The sequence below is a fragment of the Melospiza georgiana genome, chromosome 31 (assembly GCF_028018845.1).
Source record: "Melospiza georgiana isolate bMelGeo1 chromosome 31, bMelGeo1.pri, whole genome shotgun sequence".
NCBI lineage: Eukaryota > Metazoa > Chordata > Aves > Passeriformes > Passerellidae > Melospiza > Melospiza georgiana.
Genome location: NC_080460.1, coordinates 2,507,267 through 2,529,651, shown reverse-complemented (window position 1 = coordinate 2,529,651; position 22,385 = coordinate 2,507,267). Strand labels below are relative to the sequence as shown.

At 51.2% G+C, this 22,385-nt stretch overlaps 3 protein-coding genes across 3 annotated transcripts in view; all 3 read right to left on the bottom strand.

Annotated features, from left to right (window-relative positions):
* Positions 1-14: 14 nt before the first annotated feature.
* LOC131094762 (indoleamine 2,3-dioxygenase 2-like) lies at positions 15-7,339 on the bottom strand. The gene is made up of 9 exons (XM_058042311.1): positions 7,220-7,339; positions 6,926-7,044; positions 5,366-5,465; positions 5,080-5,197; positions 4,877-4,928; positions 3,681-3,786; positions 2,989-3,068; positions 2,754-2,902; positions 15-382 (listed from the first exon to the last, which is right to left on the bottom strand). Exons 1-9 carry the CDS (start codon positions 7,337-7,339, stop codon positions 15-17), a joined length of 1,212 nt encoding a protein of 403 aa, XP_057898294.1.
* A 622-nt stretch (positions 7,340-7,961) lies between these two features.
* On the bottom strand, positions 7,962-19,819 carry LOC131094795 (disintegrin and metalloproteinase domain-containing protein 32-like). The gene is made up of 18 exons (XM_058042352.1): positions 19,644-19,819; positions 19,447-19,525; positions 19,195-19,271; positions 18,872-19,073; positions 18,630-18,695; positions 18,309-18,380; positions 17,522-17,688; positions 17,084-17,165; positions 16,801-16,937; positions 16,000-16,186; positions 15,075-15,164; positions 14,559-14,757; positions 14,227-14,335; positions 12,827-13,010; positions 12,498-12,578; positions 12,299-12,416; positions 11,828-11,981; positions 7,962-8,022 (listed from the first exon to the last, which is right to left on the bottom strand). The coding sequence occupies exons 1-18, from the start codon at positions 19,817-19,819 to the stop codon at positions 7,962-7,964; spliced, it is 2,241 nt and encodes a 746-aa protein (XP_057898335.1).
* Positions 19,820-20,323: 504 nt separating this feature from the next.
* Positions 20,324-22,385, bottom strand: part of ADAM9 (ADAM metallopeptidase domain 9) — a 29,372-nt gene continuing 27,310 nt past the window's right edge. Inside the window, exon 22 of the mRNA XM_058042351.1 lies at positions 20,324-22,286. Within this exon, the coding sequence (XP_057898334.1) occupies positions 22,172-22,286 (115 nt within the window). The 3' untranslated portion in view covers positions 20,324-22,171. The remainder of the gene's footprint in view (positions 22,287-22,385) is intronic.

The following is a 22,385-nucleotide window of genomic DNA, read 5'->3' as shown; positions in this document are numbered from 1 at the left end:
AAACACCACCACAGTCAAGCCCTTATCATCCCCTCCCTGGTGGTGTCCCTGATGCTCTTCAGGAAGCTGAAGATGTGCGACCCTCCAGTTCCTTTATCCTCCAGTGCCGACGGCGCCTTTCCCACAGCAGGGCCAGCCCCGTTCAGCTCTGCCCGCCTGGCCCTGGCTTTGGAGGCTGCCACAGCGATGTACTTGGTGACAATGGTGATGTGGTAGGACCTGAGCTCTGCCAGCGCCGACACGCAGCGGTTGAAGGCAGCGCGGAGCCGCGCGTTCCCCGAGGAGAGCACGAGGTGCCGCGGGGACAGCGCGCCGCGGATCTGCTCCACGAAGGCTCGGTGGGCCGGGGGCATGTACTCCCTCATCCTGAGCAGGAAGGCAGCTGTGAGACACCAGAAAAGGCAGGAGTAAGTTGTGGGTAAGTGGATTAAAAGCTCCAACTCTCCAGGACAGAAGCTGGCTAGGAGATGTGGTGCTAGCACAGCCTGCACAGCCTCCTCTGCCCTGCCTCCAATTAACTGAGTGTTCCAGGTTGCAAGGCAAGATGTGTTCTATTACCATCTGTATGGCAGTAGTCTTTTGTCAAGTGGGCAGTTTGCCTTATCTCTCTCTTTGAGTGACCACAATCACTCCTCCCTCTGGAGCTGTTGATAACAGCTATTGAATGTCACTGCATGGCTGATAAGAACTCCAGCATCCCACTGGGAGATGTGAGCCCAGAGGGAGGAGCCAAGCATTCCTACCTGGATATAATCTGGAGATTCTGGAACACCAGCCAAGCATTCCTACCTGGATATAATCTGGGGATTCTGGAACACCAGCCAAGCATTCCTGCCTGGATATAATCTGGAGATTCTGGAACACCAGCCAAGCATTCCTACCTGGATATAATCTGGAGATTCTGGAACACCAGCCAAGCATTCCTGCCTGGATATAATCTGGAGATTCTGGAACACCAGCCAAGCATTGCTACCCAGGTATAATCCAGAGGTTTTGAGACACCAGCACGGCTTCTCCACTGGATTTCCCAGAGGAGCAGCAGCTGCCTCTCCTTCCACTGGATCTTCAGAGGAAGAATACATCCTTCTCTACAGGATCCCTGCTCCAGCAGAACCACCCCTGACACTGCAGGAGGGCTGCAGCCACAATTTCAATGGGACTGCTGCCACCACCCTGACCCACAGGGTGTCAGGTTGGGTTCTGTCTCTGTCAGTGTTGTTCTACTGCACTGCATTGTTTATTTTATCCTTTTATTTTTCTTCTCTCTTAAGGGCTATTTCCTGCTCCCATATTTTTGCCTGGGAGCCCCTTTATTTAAAATTCATAGCAATTCAGAGGGGTTGGGAGGGTTTACATTCTCCATTTCAGGGGAGGCTCCTGCCTTCCTTAGCAGACTCCTGGCTTTCCAAACCAAGACACTGAGAAAGCAAGCCCATATTAGGTCAGTGCTCCATTAGAGCTGGTGCTAACCCTAAAAGGCAAGGTTTAGCCCTGCTCCCAGCCTTTTGGTTTTCTTTTTTTTTTTTTTTTTTTCTGCTAATTTCTGGTAAATATTTCTGTTGTGGGCTGGACTAAAGTGGAGCTTTATGAATGGCCTCTTACTGGCAGGATGCCTGCACACTCTGCTCACTCATGTCTTGGGCCCATAGAGAGCCTCAGCAAAAAGATGACATACAGAAAGCCAAATGCATGCTTTTGTGAATTTATCATGGTGAGGAAACACCTGCCAGAGGCACATTTGTAACCTTCCTCCCTGGATCTGGGCAGAGCCTGGTGCCAGCAGGAATGAGATGGGCACACGTCCTCCTGCCTGCCAGAGCTGGCACGCTCATGGGAATCGCTGGGCTCATCTCTTCCCTGGCCTCTCATCTGCTTTGGAGAAGGAAAAATGTCTCCGTCACATTTTCTGAAAAATCCCTTCACCGGGATTTCTTCTTCTGGGAAGATGAGAAGCCTCAGAGAAAAATGAAAACAATAATTATCTATCTGATTGCTTCTCCTGTGTTTTGCTGCTTTGGAATGTGGTTGGATATTGTTTATCCAACAGGTGGTTGCTTCATTGGTTTAATGGGAATTGTTTTAACTGAATGACCAATCACTGTCAGGCTGTGTCAAGACTCTGGAAGTAGTCATGACTTTTTATTATTCATTCTTGTTAAGCCTTCTGTCTGTATCCTTTCTCTATTCTTTAGTATAGTTAAATTATATATATAACTATTATATATATACTAATCTTTAGTATAGCATTCTATAACATAATATTGTGGTGGTGATCACAGGGGTCCCAGGACGAGGGAAGAGATGAGAATCTTGACTCCATGTTTCAGAAGGCTGATTTATTATTTCATTATATATATTATATTAAAAGAAAATTATAAATTAAAACTATACTAAAGAGTAGAAGAAAGGATTTCATCAGAAGGCTTGAAAGGAAAGGAATGGAATGATAAAATCTTGTGACTGCTCACAGCCTCGACACAGGTGGCTGTCATTGGTCATCAAGTAAAAACAATTCCACATGCTGGGTAAACAATTCTCCAGATCACATTCCAAAGCAGCAAAACATGGAGAAGCTGAAACTTCCCAGCTTCTCAGGAGAAAACATCCTAACGAAAGGATTTTTCATAAAATATGTCTGTGGCATAATATCATAAAATAACAAATCGGCCTTCTAAGAACATAGAGTCAGGTTTTTATCTTCTTTCCCCTTATTGGGGTTGTCTGTGAATTGGACAGAGAGGCTGTTGGCTCACCGCAGTCCTGGCGGTGGCAGATGCCCAGGAGCTCATCGAAGGCGTGCAGGACCGTGCTCTGCGCCGCGCTGCCCCCCGAGAACGCCAGCGCCTCCGCGGACACCCCCTCGTAGACGAGCCCGTGGGCCATGGCAGGGTTGTCCTTCCAGCTGGGCAGGAGACACGCAGTCAGGCAGCGGCCGTGGGGACAGGGGCCTGGGAGAAGGGACCTTGGGCTGGCAAGATTGAGCAAAACCTCCCCGGCCCATGGATCTCCTTCTCCAACGCGGCCATGTCAGCCTTTCTCAAATAGGAGATAAACTTGGAGATCAGATTCTGTGCCAAAGCACACAGCGAGGGCATGGGGGTAAGGAGAAATCTTTCATTTTTTTCTGAGCCCTGTGAGAAGGGGCCTTGGGCTGGAAAGATTGAGCAAAACTTCCCTGGCCCAGCCCAGGGATCTCCTCCTCCATGTCAGCCTTCCTCAAGCAGGAGATAAACTTGGAAATCACATTCTGTGCCAAAGCACACAGTGAGACCATGGGGTTAAGGTGAAATCCTTAATATTTCTGTGGGCTTTTTCCTTAATTTTTTTCTGGGCCCTGTGAGAAGGGAAACTTCCCTGGCCCAGCCCATGGATCTCATCCTCCAATGCAGCCATGACAGTCTTCCTCAAACAGGAGATAAACTTGGAAATCACATTCTGTGCCAAAGCACACTGTGAGGCCATGGAGTTAAGGAGAAATCCTTACATTTTTTTCTGTGCCTTTTCCTTAATTTTTTTCTGGGCCCTGTGAGAAGGGAAACTGTCCTGGCCAAGCCCATGGATCTCCTCCTCCAACACAGCCATGTCAGCTTTCCTCAAACAGGAGATAAACTTGGAAATCAGATTCTGTGTCAAAGCACACAGTGAGGCCAGGGAAGGAGAAATCCTTGATTTTCCTTTGCCTGAAGAGTGTTCTCTGCCATCTCCACGCCCTGGTGAGCACCCAGCATGGTGCTGGGACACGTTGCCCTGCCTGGCTGCACCTCCTGCTCCGGCTCAGGAAGCTTTCTGCAAGCAGAGAGGGGAGGGAGCACTTTTCTGGGCAACAGTGGCACTTTACAGCAATTCCTTGAATGTCAGTGGCCATTGAGTGCAGAAATGGAGAAGTGCTCACACCCAAATGGAGACAGGAGTTAGGATTTCAGGGAGGTGAAGTGCCTAGCACAAAAATATCTATTGGCCTTCAGCAGAAAGCACCATTCCAGGAGGCTTGAGGTGCTGGCTGCAGTTGGGCTACAGGAACAGATTTTACACAAACTGCAGAGAAAATAGATTCATTATCAAATACCAGAATATTTTTAGTTCTCCCAGGATTGTATTTATAGTAACCTCTACTAGTGGGAAGTTCTTAGAAGCAGAAGGGAATTTAAAAGGCATGTTTTCCCAAGCTGATGACCATCGAGACAAGGTCAGCTTGCCCATAAAAAATGAGAGAAACTTAATCACAATGCACGGAGCCTTTTACTTGGGAATTCTGAGATATGATGGAGAGAAATAAAAATAGAATCCCCCTGAGAAGCCTGAGACTGAGTGTCTGCAGATGCTGCAGCCCCACAGGGTGCTGGGGGATGGTGAAGGCTCCATGCTGTGGTTCTGCCTTGCCCAAACAGCATTTTCAGTATTTGGGGGGGAATTTTCTATTTTTTGAACTGACAGAATTGTAACAGAGCAGCAGCAAGAGGATTGTTACAGATGTTTGCTTAACACGCAGTGGGAAGAGCCTCTGCTCAGCTCTGCAGCTTTGTGTACACAGTGTGGAAGGAAAGAGAAATTCCTCTTCTCCTGTCAAAACTGTTTGGCCAAGAGCAGGAAAGATTCATTTGTGCACAATTCTGGGTGTTGGGGCTGTCAGGGATGAGCTGAAGGATGGAGAGAAGCTGGAGGGAGGCAGACCCCAGCCCTTGGCCACATCCATGCCCAATTCCAGTGCCCAGGAACTCGTGATCAACAGGGTCACGATGCTCTAGGGAGAGCAATGCTGGTCCCTACCCTGCCCCGAGGAACTCCATATCCCACCTGGGCTGCCCCTTCCCTGCACATCCCCAGCTCCCCCCAGCCCTGTGGCTCTGAAGGGAAACAGAGAGAAAGATCCACTCACCCAGAGAGAAAGATCCGGATCACAGAGTAGAATACTTCTGGGTCCACATAGTCTAGGAGGAAGTCAGTCAGATGAGATGAGATCAGATCAGATCAGATCAGATGAGATCAGATCAGATCAGATCAGATCAGATCAGAGGTGATGGGCAGCTGCAGCAGAGGGTGCCATGAGCTGCAGCATGCACAGGCACCAGCTGCTCTCACCGTGCATCCTCCTCAGTGCCTCCCTCATGGCCTCGATGGCCCCTGCCAGCTCCTCCAGGGCTCTGTGCAGGGACTCCTCGTCCCCCTGCAGGGTGGCACCGAGGGCCTGGGGGATTGCCTGAGGGAGGAGGAGGGAGAGCATCAAGTCACAAAGGGGGAGGATGTCTGTGAACCTTTGCTGCCACCCACGGCAGCCCTGCCCCTTCCCCAGCCTGGGTTCAGGGACAAGAACGCCTTGTGGGCGCACCTCAGGCACTTTAGAGCCCCAACACAGGGTGGTGCCCACCTTAATGCCAGGCACAGCTGCCTTCTCCACAAGCAGGGTGACAAGGATGAAGCCCCTCAGGCTCTCTCCTCCAGGCAATGTGATGATTGTGTCCAGGTTCCTGCACAAAAGGGCCAAGAACAGGGACTGGGGAGGGATGGTGGCTCAGGATTTCCTTTCACACTGAGGGACCCTGGGAACAAAACCATCCCAGAGTCCAGAGCTTCTTATCAGTGTGAGAGGGGAGTGTGGTATTTGCAGGGTCCCCAGGATGGAGGAATTGAGAATGACTCCATGTTCTTAGAAGGCTATTATACTATATTATATTATATTATATTATATTATATTATATTATATTATATTATATTATATTATATTATATTATATTATATTATATTATATTATATTATATTATATATCTTATCATATCATATATCATATCATATATCATATCATATCATGCTATACTAAAACTATACTAAAGAATCAAGAAAGGATACTCACAGAAGGCTTAACAAAATACTAATTAAAAACTCATGACTGTCCACAGTCCTGACACAGCTGGACAGTGATTGGTCATTAAGTAAAAAATAATTCACGTGGAACCAATCAAACATGCACCTATTAGATAAACAATGTCCAAACCACATTCCAAAGCAGCAAAACACAGGAGAAGCAATCAGATAATTCTTGTTTTCATTTTTCTCTGAGGCTTCTCAGCTTCCCAGGAGAGAAATCCTGGTGAAGGGATTTTTCCAGGAAATGTGACAGTGACAGGAGAGCAGGACTGCTGTGGTTTAGGGGCCCTGCTATCCTCCCTGTGCCCTCCCCATGGTCTGTGCTGTCACTGCAGTGGCACTTGGGTGACAAATACAACACACACCAAGAGAGGTTCAGCCCAAGCAGTGCTACACAGCTGAGCCAATCCAAACAATAACCAACACCGTTAGAAAAGAAATGAGCAGTAACTACTTACTCCATTTCCAGAGGCCTGAAGGCATTGCAGTTATGGCAAACAAAATGCACAAGAAAAGGAGAGAGAGAGAGATATTATAAATTGTTCTAGTAACAATTGTTCTAGCAACCTTGGCTCTGCACAGGAGAGCTCTTCATCCCCTTTCTCTCTTTTCCTCCCTCTGGGCATGGAGGGAGCTCCTGACTTCAGTGTGTGACTCGTGTGTGCAAAGAGCAAATCTGGGCAGAATTGGGGCAGGGTGGGTTTGGAGGGACCTTGGGCTCTGTGCTGGGCACAGAAGGTGTTTTCCATTGCTCTGAGACTGTCTGCTGTGGAAAGTGGATTTAATACCCAGCAGAGGAATGACTTTTGCATTTGATGGAGCTGAAATGGCCCCGTGCTCTGCAGGGAACAGAGGAGTTTTTCCTAGGGGCTGCTCCCAGAGTCACCCACATCCCCACAGCGTCCCTGTGTCCACACCCACGAGGCTGAGCCCAGCCAAGGTGGGATTCAAGGGGCTTTGGCAGAGCAGGAGCGGTTTGGGACCAGTCTGTCCTGCTGATCCCTGATCTGTCCCTGACACCTGCAGGAAGAACCGTGTTTGCCCGCTGGCATTTGCTGTTTACCCGCTGGGGTCCTTCCTCCTCCAGTTGGCCAACACAAAGTCTGCATGGCTGAGGATGGGTGGGAGGCCCAGGGCCTGGGACACCTCCCAGAAGGGGACAGCGAGGTTTCTGGGCAGCACCTGAGTGTCACAAAGCACAGGGGAAGGTGGGGATGTGGTCAGGCTGTGGAAAGGTGGCAGCAGCTCCTGCTGCAGCCGCAGGAAAGGGGATTTGCTCCCATGGGGAAGTGCCAAGGGAGCAGCAGCAGCTCCCAGAGCCCAAGGAGCAGGTGACCCTGCTTTACCTTGCCTTTACCTGCACGGTGCCCTCCTCGCCCTCCTGCCACACGTAGCCCATGGTGATGAAGCTGAGCACCAGGTGTGCCAAGTGCAGCTCCTCACGCCCTCGGAGCTGCTGCGGGCTCAGCTGCGGCATCTGCCAGGGAAACCCTTGGGAGCAAGGAGCAGAGCCAGCAATGCCAAGGGCCCTGTGCTGGAGGGGCTGCCCTGCCAAGCTGGGGGAACCCTCCTGGTGCTTCTCTTTATGCCTCCCTTCCCACCCACCCTGCAGGAATTGCGCTTTGTCACTGCTTTGTGAGCAGGGACAGCAATCCATGGGGTTTTATTCCTCCTGGTGCTGGGATGCCTGTGGGGCAGCTGATCCCAAAAGGAGCTGGCATCAGGGAGCATGGCTGGGATGAGACATGGTTCTTGTGACACCTAGAGGGGCCCTGCTCCAGCCCTTGCTGCCTGCTGAGCGCTTGGATCTGCTGCACGAGCTGTTTCTGTGCCAAAGTTAAGACTTTGCTCACGAGCTGTTTCTGTGCCAAAGTTAAGACTTTGCTGTCGCCTGGTGTCTGTCCTGGCTCAGCACACATTTGGCAGTGTTTTTCAGACACTGCTGTGTTTGTAAAGGTTGAGACCAAGGTTTGAGAGAGCTCTGGGGGCAGGAAGGAGAAGCCCTTACCTGGTGGGCAGGAAGGAGGAGCCCTTACCTGGTGGGCAGGAAGGAGGAGCCCTTACCTGGTGCACTCGTGAGCGGAGCTGGTGGCTTGTGATCAGCTGGGGCAGCTCATGGGCAATGTCCATCCAGGGCCTGTAGGGTGCTGGCAGCTCTGTCTTGGTGGAGAGAGGCAGAGGGAGGGCTGTGAACGTGCCCAGGCTCCCAGCTGTTATAGCAGCTTTTTTTGAGTTAGGTTTAATAAGTTTTCAGAGGCTTGGAACACACTTAAAATAACTTAGCTGCTTTTAAAAAGATAAAAATTAACAAAATAGCTTTTGTTGCAGTGTTAAAAATAAAAAAAATTTAATAAAAAACAAAATAACAAACAAAAAAACTAAGTTAGATGTTAAACATTTTTGGATTTAGTAAAATACTTTTAAAAAGTGATTAATTTCTTTGGGGTCTTTTTTAATTAATTACTTAAGCAAAACTTTTTCGCTTCTGTCCAATTAGCTATCCTTAAGTTTAAAGTAAAACCTCTTAAACCTATAAAATGAAATTAAATTAAATGAAATTAAAAGAAATAAAATAACTTATAAGCTTCTTTCCTTTTTAAAAAAAAAAAAAACAAAAAATAGTTTTGTCACTCCATCAACAAAAAACACATTTGTACACCCAGCACCCACCCAGCCCCACACACCACTGCTGGTGGCTTTTGTCTGGTTCCCCCTCCTGTAAAGTGAGCATGTGTGGTCACAAATGAATGGATGGTGACCACGATCTGTCAGTCCCCACCCACTCCCACTGTGGAGCCAGATTGAAATACGATTCTCCTCAAGCCAGGTCTCACAAGCTCTTGGAGATCTATTTCACACCCAAGACAGCTCAGCTACCTCAGAAGGTATAAAATCAGCAGATGGCTTCTGCGGTAGTGTTGGAAATGAAAAGGTTTTAGTAAAAGGCACAATAACAAAACTCTTTACAGATGAAAACTGATCCAGGTGCAAGAGGTTCTTGCCCCTGATAAAACACCTCACAAAAGCAATTAGTTTCTTTGTTCTCTTCTTTTTCTAGCAAATTGCCCAAGCAAAACTTTTTGGTTTGGCTCTTGTCCAATTAGCTATCCTTAAGTTTGAAGTCCCCTAAGTCTAATGAGATGTCTTTTCACCATTGAAGAGAAAAACTTCTAGGCTTATTTCCTTTTTAAAAAAATACAAAAGATAGTTTTGTCACTCCACCACCAAGAAACACATTCCTATAAGGGATAAATAGCCCCACTTTGGGCACAGGACACCTGCACTTCTTGTGCTCCCCAAAATCCTGTAGACCCAAGGCCAGTCAGAGCTCCTTCACCTCTCCTCTGTGCTGCTCGCTGCAGCTGCTTTCATCCTTTTAAAGGGTAGGGGTTTGTCCTGTGAAACTGCCTGTGCCCAAATAACACCTGCCTTCCTCACGGTTCTTTGTAAAGTGCTCCAGCAAAACGCCAAATCCAAGCTCCCCCAGCAGAAAGCTGCTCACCAACCCCTCTCTCTCCTGTGCACGCAGATGGGGAGGCACAGCCAGCTCCTACCAGAGGGTCGGGGAGCAGGAATCCAAACTCCTCAGAGATGTGGAAGCTGCTCAGTGCCAGGGGCAGCAGCGGGGGCTCCTCGGTGTCAGCGCTGCCCTCCATGGCTGGTGCCGCCTGCCAGGGCTGCTCTGGCCTGGCCACCCCGCTCAGAATGTGCTGAGCCAGCACCTGGGCCTGGGGGTCAGCCTGGCTGCCCAATGGCCACAGGGTCATTGAGCAAACACGGCTAAAGGTTGCTGATAAGGCTTTGTCTGCTGCAAACATCCAACTCTGTTCCTGTGGGATGGGAAAGCCTTGGGTCACCTGTCTCTGGGGAGCAGGGGCTGTGAGCTGACCCCTCCCAGGGCTGCCCCAAAGGGCTGCCAGGCTCCCGTGGGGTGGGAGGTTCTCAGAATCTCTGCTGGTCACAGTGACTCTGAGATACGTGCAAGTCTCCTTTTCCCAGCCCAGCACATGAAGAAGGAGTCAAGATTCCTCTGTTCTCATTCTCGTGTTTATTTATTATTTCTTATGCATAACATTTTTTCTCTTACCTGCTGAGATCTGTCTGGCAGGTCAGGTTGTGGCACACAGACCACCTTGGGGTGGTATCTTTTTATACTAAAAACTACCTGTACTTTATTTACAATAACTTCCCAATACCTATCACCTATGTTAGACAGTGAGCTTCTGCCTTAAACCAATCCCAAAGTGCCAACATCACAGCAGAAGATGAAGGCCAAGAAGAAGAAGAAGGAGAAAGGCTGGACACACCCAGATTCCTCCATCTTACCCCCTGAAACCCCATTCTAAAAACCCCAAAAATCTGTTTTTCACCCTGTGACAAACTATTATAGTACCTAAACTCTCTTGACTTGTAATTCTTCATGTAAATGTTGATAATTGTTTTTTCCATGGGTCAAGATCAAAGGCACAGGGGTCTTGGGCTCTGTGCCAGGGTCTCTGAGCCCCCTGGGCAGGGTCTCAAGTCCTCCAGGGCAGCCAGAGGAATTTCCTGGGTTCTGACAGGAGGTGGCTTGGGGCAGCACCTCAGGGACACTGCTCCTGTGCCCGGGGATCCCCTCCCAGCCTGGGGATAGTGGATGCTGGCCCCTGGCCACAGATGCACACACACAGTGGATGCTGCTGCTTTCCCCATGCTGCTGGGGCCACTGGGGCTGCCAGTGGGGTCCCAGCAGGATGCTCTGAGCAGGGCCTGCCCAAACAGCAGCTTTCTGGGGGAAAATCAGCCCTGAGAGTGCTGCCTGTGCAGGCAGGGGCTGGGGCTGGGGGCACTGGGAGTGCAGGGGAAGGGAAGGGCCAGGGTACAACAGGACTGACATCCCTGTGGGGTGCAGGGCCAAACCCAGGGATACAAACAGCAGGACTGACATCCCCATGGGGTGAGGTCTGAGGGCACTGCGGGTAACATATATTTCACATATAAAACAGAGGTGTTGCCTTCACTCACAGTCAGCACCAGGGCCACCACACGAGGCCTTCTCTGGTCCCCAGCTCTGAGGAGGGGGACCATGAGCCACACACATTCACATTCACACAGGAGAGCTCCACTTCAGAGGCAGCCCCAGGGCCTGAGCCAGCGCTGCTGAACAGCCCCCAGCATCAGGCAGCTTCACAGCCCTCACAGACGGGCAAATCCCAACCACCATCGTGTGCCCACAGAGAAAAGGGGACAATCTCAGCAGCTGTGGCCTCTAGGCCCCGAGAGCAGGGTTAACTCTGATAAAAAACAAATTGCATAAGCAGAAAACCACGGGGCACTGGCCATGACACCAGCTTTGCCCAACACCTTTAATTAGTGCCCGTGGTGCTGCCCCAGCGCTGGCTCTGCTGGTGGGTCCGTGTTTGTCTTCATCTCCAGCTCTGGCTCCAGCTCTGTGTCTGTCTGCAGCTCCGGGGCCAGCTCTGGGTCCTGTAGCTCCAGGTCTGGCTCCCATTTTAGCTCCAGGTCTGGCTCCAGATGTAGCTTCAGGCCTGGCTCCTGATTTAGCTTCAGGCCTGGCTTCCATTTTAGCTCCAGGTGTGGCTCCTGTTTTACCTCCAGGCCTGGCTCCCGTTTGACCTCCAGGTCTGGCTCCAAATTTCGCTCCAGGTCTGGCTCCTGATGTAGCTCCAAGCCTGGTTCCCGTTTTAGCTCCAGGCCTGGCTCCCGTTTTAGCTCCTGCTCTGGCTCCAGATTTCGCTCCAGGTCTGGCTCCAGCTCGCTGCCCGTGTCCCGGCTGGTGCTGTGGGGGATCTGCAGTGGGGCCTTGGCCCTGCCTTGGCTCAGGGGGTGCCTCAGCCTGAGGTCACCTCAGCCCTGGGCAGTGTCCTCATGTCCCCATGGGAGTCCCCCCATCCCCTCCCCTCTGCAGGGATGCCCTCAGCCCTTTCACACCCTGCCTCCCCCAGGCCCCTCAGGTCCCACTCACCCCTGGGTGCCCGGTGCCCACTCCCTGTGGCGCTGGTCGGGCATCTGCTGCCGCCACAGGCCGAGCCCCAGGGCCCCCGTCAGCAACAGCAGGATGAGGCAGGAGCCCAGCACCAGCCAGGCCATGTCACCGTCATCCAGTGATCGATGCAGGCCTGGTGGGAGACAGCCGGATGGGCATGGGCACTGCCAGCCCTGCTGGGCACAGGCACTGCCAGCCCTGTCTGTCCAGCCCATATGGGCACAGGCACTGCCAGCCCTGTCTGTCCAGCCCAGCACAGGCACAGCCAGCCCTGCTGGGCACTGCCAACCCAGTCCTGCACAGGCACTGCCAGCCCAACTGGGCACAGCCCCTGCCAGCCCAGCCTGTCCAGCCCATATGGGCACAGACACTGCCAGCCCCGATGGGCACTGCCAGCCCCGCACAGCCCCTGCTAGCCCTGCCCACGCCATCCCACGGGTGCCCGCTCACCTCCCTCTGTGAACTGCAGCCCGCTGTCCATGCTGCCCCCCCGGCGGGACCCCCTCCACTGGCAGTCAGGGGGCTGCCAGCCCATGTCGCAGTGGCAGTTGCCCTTGTTGTTGCACACCTGCAGGGCCAGGGAGGGGTACAGGTGTGCAGGGGGCTGGTACAGCTTGTCCCCACCCAGCCCAGCACCCCTGGCACTCACCCCGTGGCCGTGGCACTTTGTGTTGCTGTCACAGATCGGTCCCAGCACCGACACTGGGTGGCACGTGCCGTTCATACACACCTGGGAAAAACCATGGCAGCTCCAGCCCAGCACTGCCTCACCCATACAGCGCTCAGCACATCAGGCTGTGGCCCAAAGGGAAATGAAAACACACTATTTAAAAAAAAAAAAAAAAAAAAGACAAAGACAAAGCCACAGCTCTGCCCTGAGGCCAGGTCATTTTAGTCAAGCAATGAGTGTTTCTATCATCTTGTTAATATTTACAGTTTCTATTTGTCATTCCAGGTGATTACAGAATATCTCCTTACCCTTCCAGAGCCACACTTTGTCCCTGGAGTGACCAGAAGGGGATCCAGCCACGTGGACACGTTCAGGTAGTTCAGAGTCACACAGATATGATGCTTCACCCGGGCGTACATCACGGCAGTGGCAGGTGCTAAGAAGGGCTTGTGGGATGGGTATGTGCAGACTAACTTCCCACACCTGAGGTCCCTGGAAAGCCAATTTGCACAGGATGTGTATCAAACATACAAAGAAATGTGGGTCTGCTCTTCAGCGCAGGCTACAGCCAACATCTGAGGTCACCATTTGTGGTATTTGCAGGGATCTCCAGGACGAGGTGAGAGATGAGTGAATCTGACTCCATGTTCTTAGAAGGCTAATTTATTATTTTATGATATTATTAGTTTATTATTTTTAAAATGTATTAATTTGTTTATTAATTAATATATTATTTTATTATATTATTTTATGATATTATTTACTATAGCATTAAAGAATGCTACACTAAAACTACACTAAAGAATACAGAAAGGATACAGACAGAAGACTTAACAAGAATGATCATGAAAAACTCACGACTGACTCCTCAGAGTCCGACACAGATGATGGTGATTGGTCATTCAGTTAAAACAATTCCCATGAAACCAATCAAACAACCACCTGTTGGTAAATAATCTCCAGCTACATTCCAAAGCAGCAAATCACAGGAGAAGCAATGAGATAATGTTGTTTTCCTTTTTCTCTGAGCTTTCTCAGCTTCCCAGGAGAAGAAATCCTGGCCAAAGGGACTTTTCAGAAAATGTGACAGTGACACTGGTGTTACAGATCTTATTGCAAGAATCCATCTTTTCTGTGTGGGTTTGAGGTTTTTTTCACTGCCAGTACACAACTGGAAGCACCAGAATGCATTTTCCCTGTGATTCAGCCCTTCATTAGCTACGGGATCAATGCTTAAATGCCACACTGGCTACATTGTAAGACAACACCAAACAGAAATAAAAAGAAGTCTCAATTCTGACAAATATCATGTGAAATAGTGGAGTATCAAACATGCTTTTTTCTCTAACCTTTACAGAGACACAAGAATTACAATAATTGCAACAATCTGTCCTGTCACTTGCTGGATGTAGCACAGGTTGGAAGTGTTTCCTAGACTAATTCTCAAGGTGGATAAGTGCAGATGAATTTAGAGATGGAAGAGCTTAGTGGATTTTAGCAGAGGCAGTGCCCCCTGGCCAGCATCCCTCCACACACAGCGCCAGTACGCGTGGTTGGGCTGGAACCCGCAGTGCCCGAACCTGCCCGTTAATCTCCTCATAACACATCACAGACCTCATCGTAAACTGGAGCCTTGCCACTTCTCCTGAGTGTCCAACCCCAATGAAAGCTGGATTTCAGCACACCCAGTGTGCCCTGGGCAGCATACCTCCACACACAGCGCCGGTACTTGCGGTTTCGCTCGAACCCGCAGTGCCCGAACCTGTCCCGCTGCCCGTTAATCTCCTCGTAGCACATCACAGGAGCGTTCTTGGAGTCTGCAAGTTCAGCGAGAGAATATTTGTTACTCTAATAGATGATGTGTGTAAATTCCTGCTGAGTAATCTCGCCGAATGGAAATCCCAGCATAGCAAAGCAGGATTCCAGGAAATTCGCCCTGATGAGATTACGGCGATATGCACCAAAACCCCAAGCAGGCAGGTGACGCTGTGGCCACCGCAGCCCCTGAGCAGCGCCAGTGCCACCAGCACAGCCTGGTACCTGTCCCGTAGATCCTCCTGCACTGCAGGTCTGGCGACTGGCAGCGTCCCCGGTAGCAGTAGCCGGTGCCACGCCAGCACTCCTGCCCGTCCTGCACGTACACGTCGGGCGGGCAGGAGGCCGAGGAGCCGCTGCAGAACTCGGGCAGGTCGCACTGGGCATCAGCAGCCGGGCGGCACAGCGTGTTCCTCCACTTGAACTGCGGAGGAGGAGGAGTTCTGCAGCCTCCCAGCCTGGACAGCAGGAGCTCTGCAGCCCCCCATGTCTGCCAGGCAGAGCCCACATAGCCCCCTCTGTCCTGAGGTGCTCAGGTGTGACATGTCTGTGACACTGCCTGGGACAATCCCCATGTAATATTCCCCATCAGGGGTTGCCAAGAGCTGAGCTGGGCAGCCCAGCCCCAGGAACCTTTCCCTCTGCACAGCAGGAAGTTTGGCTCTATCCCTCAGCATGGGAACATGCCATTTGTCCAAAAAGAAACAATGATTTTGTTATAATTATAAAGATATGCCTTACCTGACAGTTTCTACAACATAATCCAGAGGCACATTTTGCTCTCGGCTTCAGTCTACAGTTTGGAGTGCAACACCTGTCCTTCAGGCATTCCTGTGGACACATGGCAAGCCCACGTTATTTTATTTTGTTTTCCCCCTGAGCTTCTCCTCCTCCTCTCCCCATATTACTTGGGCAACATCCAGCAGAACAAACAGGCAAAGCTGCCACACAGAAACAATCTCCAACCCAACACAGCCCTCCCTGGGCTGCTCCCCACGTGGGAATCCCTAAAATCAGAGGGTTTTGGGAAAGCTGAAAAAGGCCTCAGAGACAGCAGAACTGTGATTAGAGCTAAGCAGCAGCCATGAGATTGGTCAGCAGAAAAATTATTTAAAAAGTAGAAAAGCAAGGACAAATAGAACAAGGGTCTGTGTATTAACGCTTGTCTAGAATAACTCCCTAAGGTGCAGAAAAGTTTATCTGGTGAGATATTAGGGAGTTCTAAGCTTAATAATGGAGCTCTGTGCATTGTGTTTGAAGGCTCACAAGCAGGTATTGTATTTGAAATAAGCAAAATACCTGTGCATATAGTGGTTGGATAGAACTACTGTCAATGTGCTTTTGCTTGGTGTGATTGGTCAAAAAACTTATAAAGTGAGTTGTAACATTAAGTTCTTTGTCTGCTGGCTGGCATGTGAGCTGCTGGCATCTTCCCATTGCAATAACCATGGAATGAGAGTGATGCTGGAAAATCAAACAGCTCAAGGCACATTCCCAGCAGTCCTGTCCTGTCTGGGATTTGTACACAGCCCCTAGCTGGCGATACCCCGCTGCACTGGGGCTGTGTACAGAGGTTGGTGACTCCGCGGGCACTGGGAGCACAAAGGCAGGGCTGTGCCCACCGTGGCTGTGCCCACCGTGGCTGTGCCCACCAGCCTGTGCCCACCTGTGCCGTGCCACAGTCGCACTGCTCGCCCGGCTCCACCACGCCGTTGCCGCACACGGCGCCGCTCTGCCGGGACTGGCGGCTCAGCCGGGGGCTGCTGAAAAGGCAATCCCCTCTGCCCTGCTTCAGGAACGACTCAAAGTCCCTGATGCTGCAGTTGCTGAAGGCTTTTGACCCGCTGAAATATCTAAAATAAAGCAATGGTCAGGTTATAAGTTACACAAAGCAATCATCAGTTTATACCTTACACATTCACCACCCCTCTCTCTCTCCAAAGCTCCGTGCAAGTCAAGGGCTCACCCAGACACTGACAGCCCCTGGGGTTTATTAATTCACCTCATCTACAGCTCATTATTAACAGAGATTGAAAAACATCCTCATTTTAGAGAGCAAAGGTCTCTTTTGTCAAATTAGGCACTAAATTGCTTTTTAATTAATTTTTTTTTTCTTCTTAGAGGAATAAAAGCAGGGATTTCTTCACTGAAATAATGGTATTGAAATAACTGAAATAACTGGTGTTCAGGCATTGGAATTGCTGCCCAGGAAGGTGGTGGAGTCCCCATCCCTGGAGGAGTTCAGGAAATCACTGACACAGCACTCAGTGCTCTGGTTCAGTTGACAAGGCAGTGATTGGTCAAAGGTTGGACTCCATGCTCCTGGAGGCCTTTTCCAGACTGAGTGATTCCATTTCTGCAGTGGAATGACAGTGCTGGAGGACACCTCTGACAAGGGGACACCGTGCAGCCCTCCCTGTCCCTCCCTTCATGTGCCCCAGCCCTGCAGCCCCTCGGGCAGACTCACGGCGCCTCAGGGCTCATGGTGCACACCCGTCCAGGGCAGCTGCAGCCTCGGGGGCTGTCGGGGCTCATGCCCAGGCTGTGGCCCAGCACCTGTGCCAGCAGCACGGAGAAGGACTCCAGGGTCACGTTCCCATGGTACTGGAGGGAGGAGAAAAGGGAGCTGCCAGAGCTGAGCACTCCTTGCAGAGACACAGATCCTCCCATGTGTTCCATCCACCCCTGCTCGTGCTGCTCACAGCCCTGGGGGCTGCTGAGGGACAGGCACAGGACAGGGGGGACCATACCAGGGCCACGGTGGCAGCAGCACCTCTTTGACATGCCTTTCCTGGAGCTGCTGCCCCCACGAGGGATCCTTGGTGCCTGTACCTGGAACAGAGCTGGGGTCACTGCTGGGTGTCCCAGGGACCCCCCCTGGCTGTGGTCAGGGGGGGGATGATGGTCAGGATGGCTCTGTACAGCCCAAGTCCCCTTGGTGCCCCTATTTGCTGTCCCCAGGGCAGTTGGAGCAGGGTCTGGTGCCTGGTGCTGGAGGGACTAGGGGCATGGCAAGGGATGGGTGGCACCACTGCAGCTGCTGCATCACTAGGAGGAATGGCTTGGAAGAAATGCTTTAAGGATTTAGGAAATACGGATTTTTAACAAGCATTTTTGGACAAAGTTTCAACTTATATCGGTTTGATTGCTACCATGTAACCTTTAACACCAATGAACCTTTATCTTACCCTAAGAGGGAAGCAATGTTGTGTGCCTGTGGCTCCAGAGACAACTGTTTCCACTGTAAAAATCGCTGTAGAATGTCATCTGTGTCCCCTGCTGTTGATATTTTATCCCCCTCTGCCCACAGCTCCAGGGAGGACAGCACAATAGTGATATTAAGAGGATTAAACATCTGAAAGAATAAAAGAGGAAATCTGTTCTCACACCTTCCCTCCATGCAGAGCCACCACTCTGCACACAGTAAAACACAGGGGAAAAGTAAATTGTTGCTGTCAGTGCCTCAATGACATCTGTAGCCAAAAAAAATGAACACATCCAAAGAATAAAGAGATACAGCAAGAGGCCTGAGCCGAACTCCAATAACTTCATAAGTGTTAGGGGTTTGGGAATAACTTCTCATTACACAAGAGAAGCATAAGACCACAAATGGAGCAAAAAACAGGATTGGAAGTTGGTTACAAGCACCTGAGAGCAAGCAGGTGAATTGGATCAGTGAGATCAGGGGAGAGGGAAGCAACTCAGGAGTCCTCAAAATGCAGGGTTTGGCTGCCCTGAGGCAAACTGCCTGTTTATCTGTGCATCTGCACGAGACATGGCCATCACACAGGGAAAGATGTTCTTGTGTGGCAGACTGACATGCCCAGAGGAAAAACCTTCTCAGGAAACATGGAATTTTTAACATGACATCCTCCTAAACCTAAAAGCAGCTAGAAAAGACGTGGTTCACTGCTAACATCAACATCCCCCTCATCCCCCATCTCACTGCAGTACAAACCAGAATTAAGAACTCACATTGTTGATTAAGCTGAAGGCCTGGATTACGTTCTGTGTCGCAGCATTCGGGTCTGATCCCATATAGTTGTACTGAAAAACAACCCAAGAGCACACAAGGGCAGACAAGGTGCTTACCATGTCAATGTTGGAACACTGCAATGATTCCCAACACTGAGCCATGGAGCGACAAATTCACGTTCCTTATTTCCTACAAAATCCACAGCATGAGGAACTTTTCAAAACAGAAGATAAAGCCACATAAAAGCTGGGAAATTTTACCATTTCAATGCTCACAGAAGTCAGGCAAAGAAAAGGAAAAAGTGGCTGGCAGGGACTTACCAAAGCCTTGTCCAAAACCACGTACACTGTGAGGAATTTGGGAGCTTGTGCAGCGGCCGAGAGGGGCTAAAAGAGAAAATGGGCCTCAAAGTACAGATTCTACATTCTCTGGTCACCTCACTGCTGCTGCTGGCTGTGCTTGTGTCCAAGTGTCTGGCCACAGACAGACAGAAACCCTTCCAGCAGAACCAGGTCCCTCCTCACAGGACAGGGACAGCAGTGTGAGCACAGGCAGCACTCACCTCATCATCATCATCATCCTCAGGGGCCTTGTCCAGCCTGTCCCAGGCTGCCAGCCCACCCTGCCCTGCCTCAGGGGGGCTCTGGGCAGGGGGGGCTGCTGCCATCTGCTCCTCACCCACTCGGTACAGCACGTGCTGGAAGGCAGGGGAGTAGCCCAGGGGCTGGATGCTGTAGCTCACGTTCTCAAACTGCAGCAAACCCCTGCCAGGGCACCAGCACTGCCCACCTGCTCCCGGGCACTGGCACAGCTGGCACAGCTGTTTGTTCTGCAGGCCAGGCTGCCAGGGAGGGCAGCACAGGGACAGTGGGGCTGGTGCTTTACCTGAGCCCTGAGCAGGTGTTGAGGGTCACTGCTGAGCTGGGGAAGCCATCGATGTAGCCCCGGTAGTGGCAGCCTCCCTGGGACATGAGAGAGGACAGGGAGCCCTTCCATGGCTGGGCAGGCCATCCCCTTAATCACCATCCCCTTACCCACCATCCCCTTACCCAGCACCCCAGCTGGAGCAGCTGCCTTGGGCAGAGACAAACGAAACCCAACGTGGAGCAAACACAGCCCAAAGCAAAACCAGGTTACCTCAGAGTGGGCAGAATCAGCGTGCAAAGATCCCTGCTCACTGGCCACGTAAGTCTGGAAATCATCAGATAGAAAGGCACTGCAAGAGAGAGGTGAAAAGTGAGGTACTGACAGCAGCATCCATCACCCAGAGCTCCTCAAGCTTCCTGCAGGCACCAGGGAGCAGGGCAGTGAGGAAAGTGTCAGGGCCAACTCACTGCTGCTGCAGGTGGATGGTGTAAGGCTTCCCCTCAATCCTCAGGGTGTAGGACACTGCCTCCTTGTGCACACAGAAAAGCAGAGAAGGGGAGAAATGGCAACAGGGAGTTGGGAATGGCACAATCCAAGGCCTGCTGTGAACAGCAAAGGGGGAGCACAGCGTGGCTGCAGCCATCCTGGTGCTGGCAGTACCATTGTTACAGCTGCCACCACATCTGTATTCCCCCAGCCCCTCTCTTTAGCTGAATCCTCCCTTTCCCCAGCCTCTGTTACAGCTGCCACCACATCTGTACCCCCCAGCCCCTCTCTTTACCCAAACCCTCCTTCCCCAGCCCCCCCAGCACCGTGCCTGCTTCAGCCCCTCCTCTCCTTTCGTGCTGGTCCCCAGCTGCTGCGGGACCGTGGTCTGGGACCAAACCTGCCCACCCACAGGGGACAGAGACCCCCATGGCTGAGCCCGGTGCTGGCGGGCTGGGGGCTCAGGGGGGCCCTGCCCAGCCTCGTGCAGCAGCTCCAGGAGCAGCAGGAGCAGCAGTGGTGGCATTGCACAGAGTGGCCCCATGGCCGGCCGGTAACTGCCCCCCAGTAACGGCGCCACAGCCCACCAGTAACTGCCCACGGCTAACAGCCACACCAGTAACAGGGCCCCCACCCCTTAAAGCAGAGGCTGAGGCAGAGATTTGTACAAAACTGGCATCTTTATTGCTTGTTGGGGCTGTACAAAGGGGTTGGGAGCAGCTCTTGGGCCGCTGCAGAGGGGACACAGCTCCCGACCTGCCCGGGACAGGTATCCCTACACTTTACAAAAGAAAGTCAGTAGTCATCTTCAGCATTCACCACCAAAATCTGGAGCCATTTCCTGTCCTTGGCATTGCTCCTCACACCACACATCCCTGCTGTTCCAACGGGCACGCCGGGAGTACAAAAACTCTTTGTCTATGAAGGCACCATGTTCAGCATAGTTTAGTTCACACACACAGCTAAGTACATCTCTCTGGATGACTTCACTCCCTGGATCCCCTCCTCCTTCCCCACCCTCTGACCAGGGCTGGAGATGGGCTGCATCCAGCTGCAGAGCTCACTGTGACAGACAGACAGACAGACAGACAGCCTGCTCAGCCAGAGCGGGACACAGCAATTAGGAAGTCATTGATTATCTTGGAACAAAAAGGAGACCCCCACCAGTACAGTTGGTGAAATTCTAGGTGACATTTTACAGATTTTAATGGTGTTATAAATCTTAGTCTAAGTTTATGGGAAACCACAGGAGTTCAAGTATTTTATTACTGCACACACTATATATATATTTATGTATGTATATACAGAGAAAAAGATTATTTTTTGGCAATATTAGGGGGATTTTACAGATTGAGCTGGGCTTGTGGCAAGCACAGAGCGAAACAGCCCAGCAGGCTCTTCAGCACTTATCTCACTTTTAGCAAGTTTGTGCAACAGAACCTCACTTTTAGCAAGTTGTGCAATAGATTTCTACTTGTGACCACGACATCCAGCTTCTACCCAGGGCACCACAGAACCAGGATCTACAGCTCCCTCTCCTGAGCACCTCTGCTCAGGAGGAGTTCCAAAATCCAGTCTAGCCCATGGTGCAGGAGCACAGGGCAGCCCAGTCTGACACACAGCAGCCCTGACTGACACCACAAGGGCTTGGCTGTTAAATTCAGGGTGCATCAGCCACCAGGCTCCCATTTAAAGTGCTCAGAGAAGCTCTGGTGGTCCAGGCAGAGACACTTCCCACTTCCCAGTGTTCTGCAGGGACTGCTGCTGTCTTTAGACCTCAATTAAAACCTAGCAGCAGCCCATTGTTTAAAACCAGAATATGGCCGTGTCTTCTCGTACCTTTATCTCCACTGCCCATCCATGAATTAGTGGGAATTAGTACAGGAGTCTCGTTTAGCCACTCTCTAATTAAAAAGCATTAAACTCAGTGCTCCTACAGCACAGCTTAGTGTCAGTCAGCATGGAGTTAAGAATTTAAGTGCATTATTATGCATCTATAAACATATATACATGCATAAACATGTTTAATATATATCTCTCTTCCTGAAAAAGTCCTCTGAGACCTCATTCCATTTATGGTGTACATGGGAAACACTTTCCAGTCCATGCAGAGTAACTGTAAATTAACTGACAGATCTTGCTTTGTAAACGGGTTACTCCAATTCCTCACTGCACAATCAGAGAGACAACACCAAATCAGACAATTTCCTTACCAGGGCTCGTGGCAGAAATGGGGAAACCCAAAGCCACGTGCTGGATTTCAGGACTATTTCCCTGCTGCCAGCCTGGCTGCAGCGGCAAAGCTTGGACAGAGCAAGGGACAGGCTGGGTGTTTCAGTCCCTGCAGCTTTGGTCGAGGTATTTATTGAGTGTAAAGTTCTACATTCCTGCTCGGGATCTCTCGTTTGCCCTGTCCCAGGCTGCAGAGGGAGGCTGCCGGCACTGCACTGCCACGGGATGCCAGAAGGGGAACTGCAATTTCAGCTGTCGCAGCCAGCAGCTCAGAAATCTACTTGGGAGGCAGAGGTGCCGGTCGGGAGGGGAAGTACTGTCCCTGAGGTAAACATTTCTGCGGGGCTGGAGGCGGTCCCTGAGGTACAACCTTCTGCTGAGGGGGTGGAGGCCTGCAGGGGACAGAGGAGGAGCAGTCAGTGCCACAACATCACACCCCACCCTGCCCCACCACAGCCCTCACACCAAGATTCATCCCAAACGTGCCATGC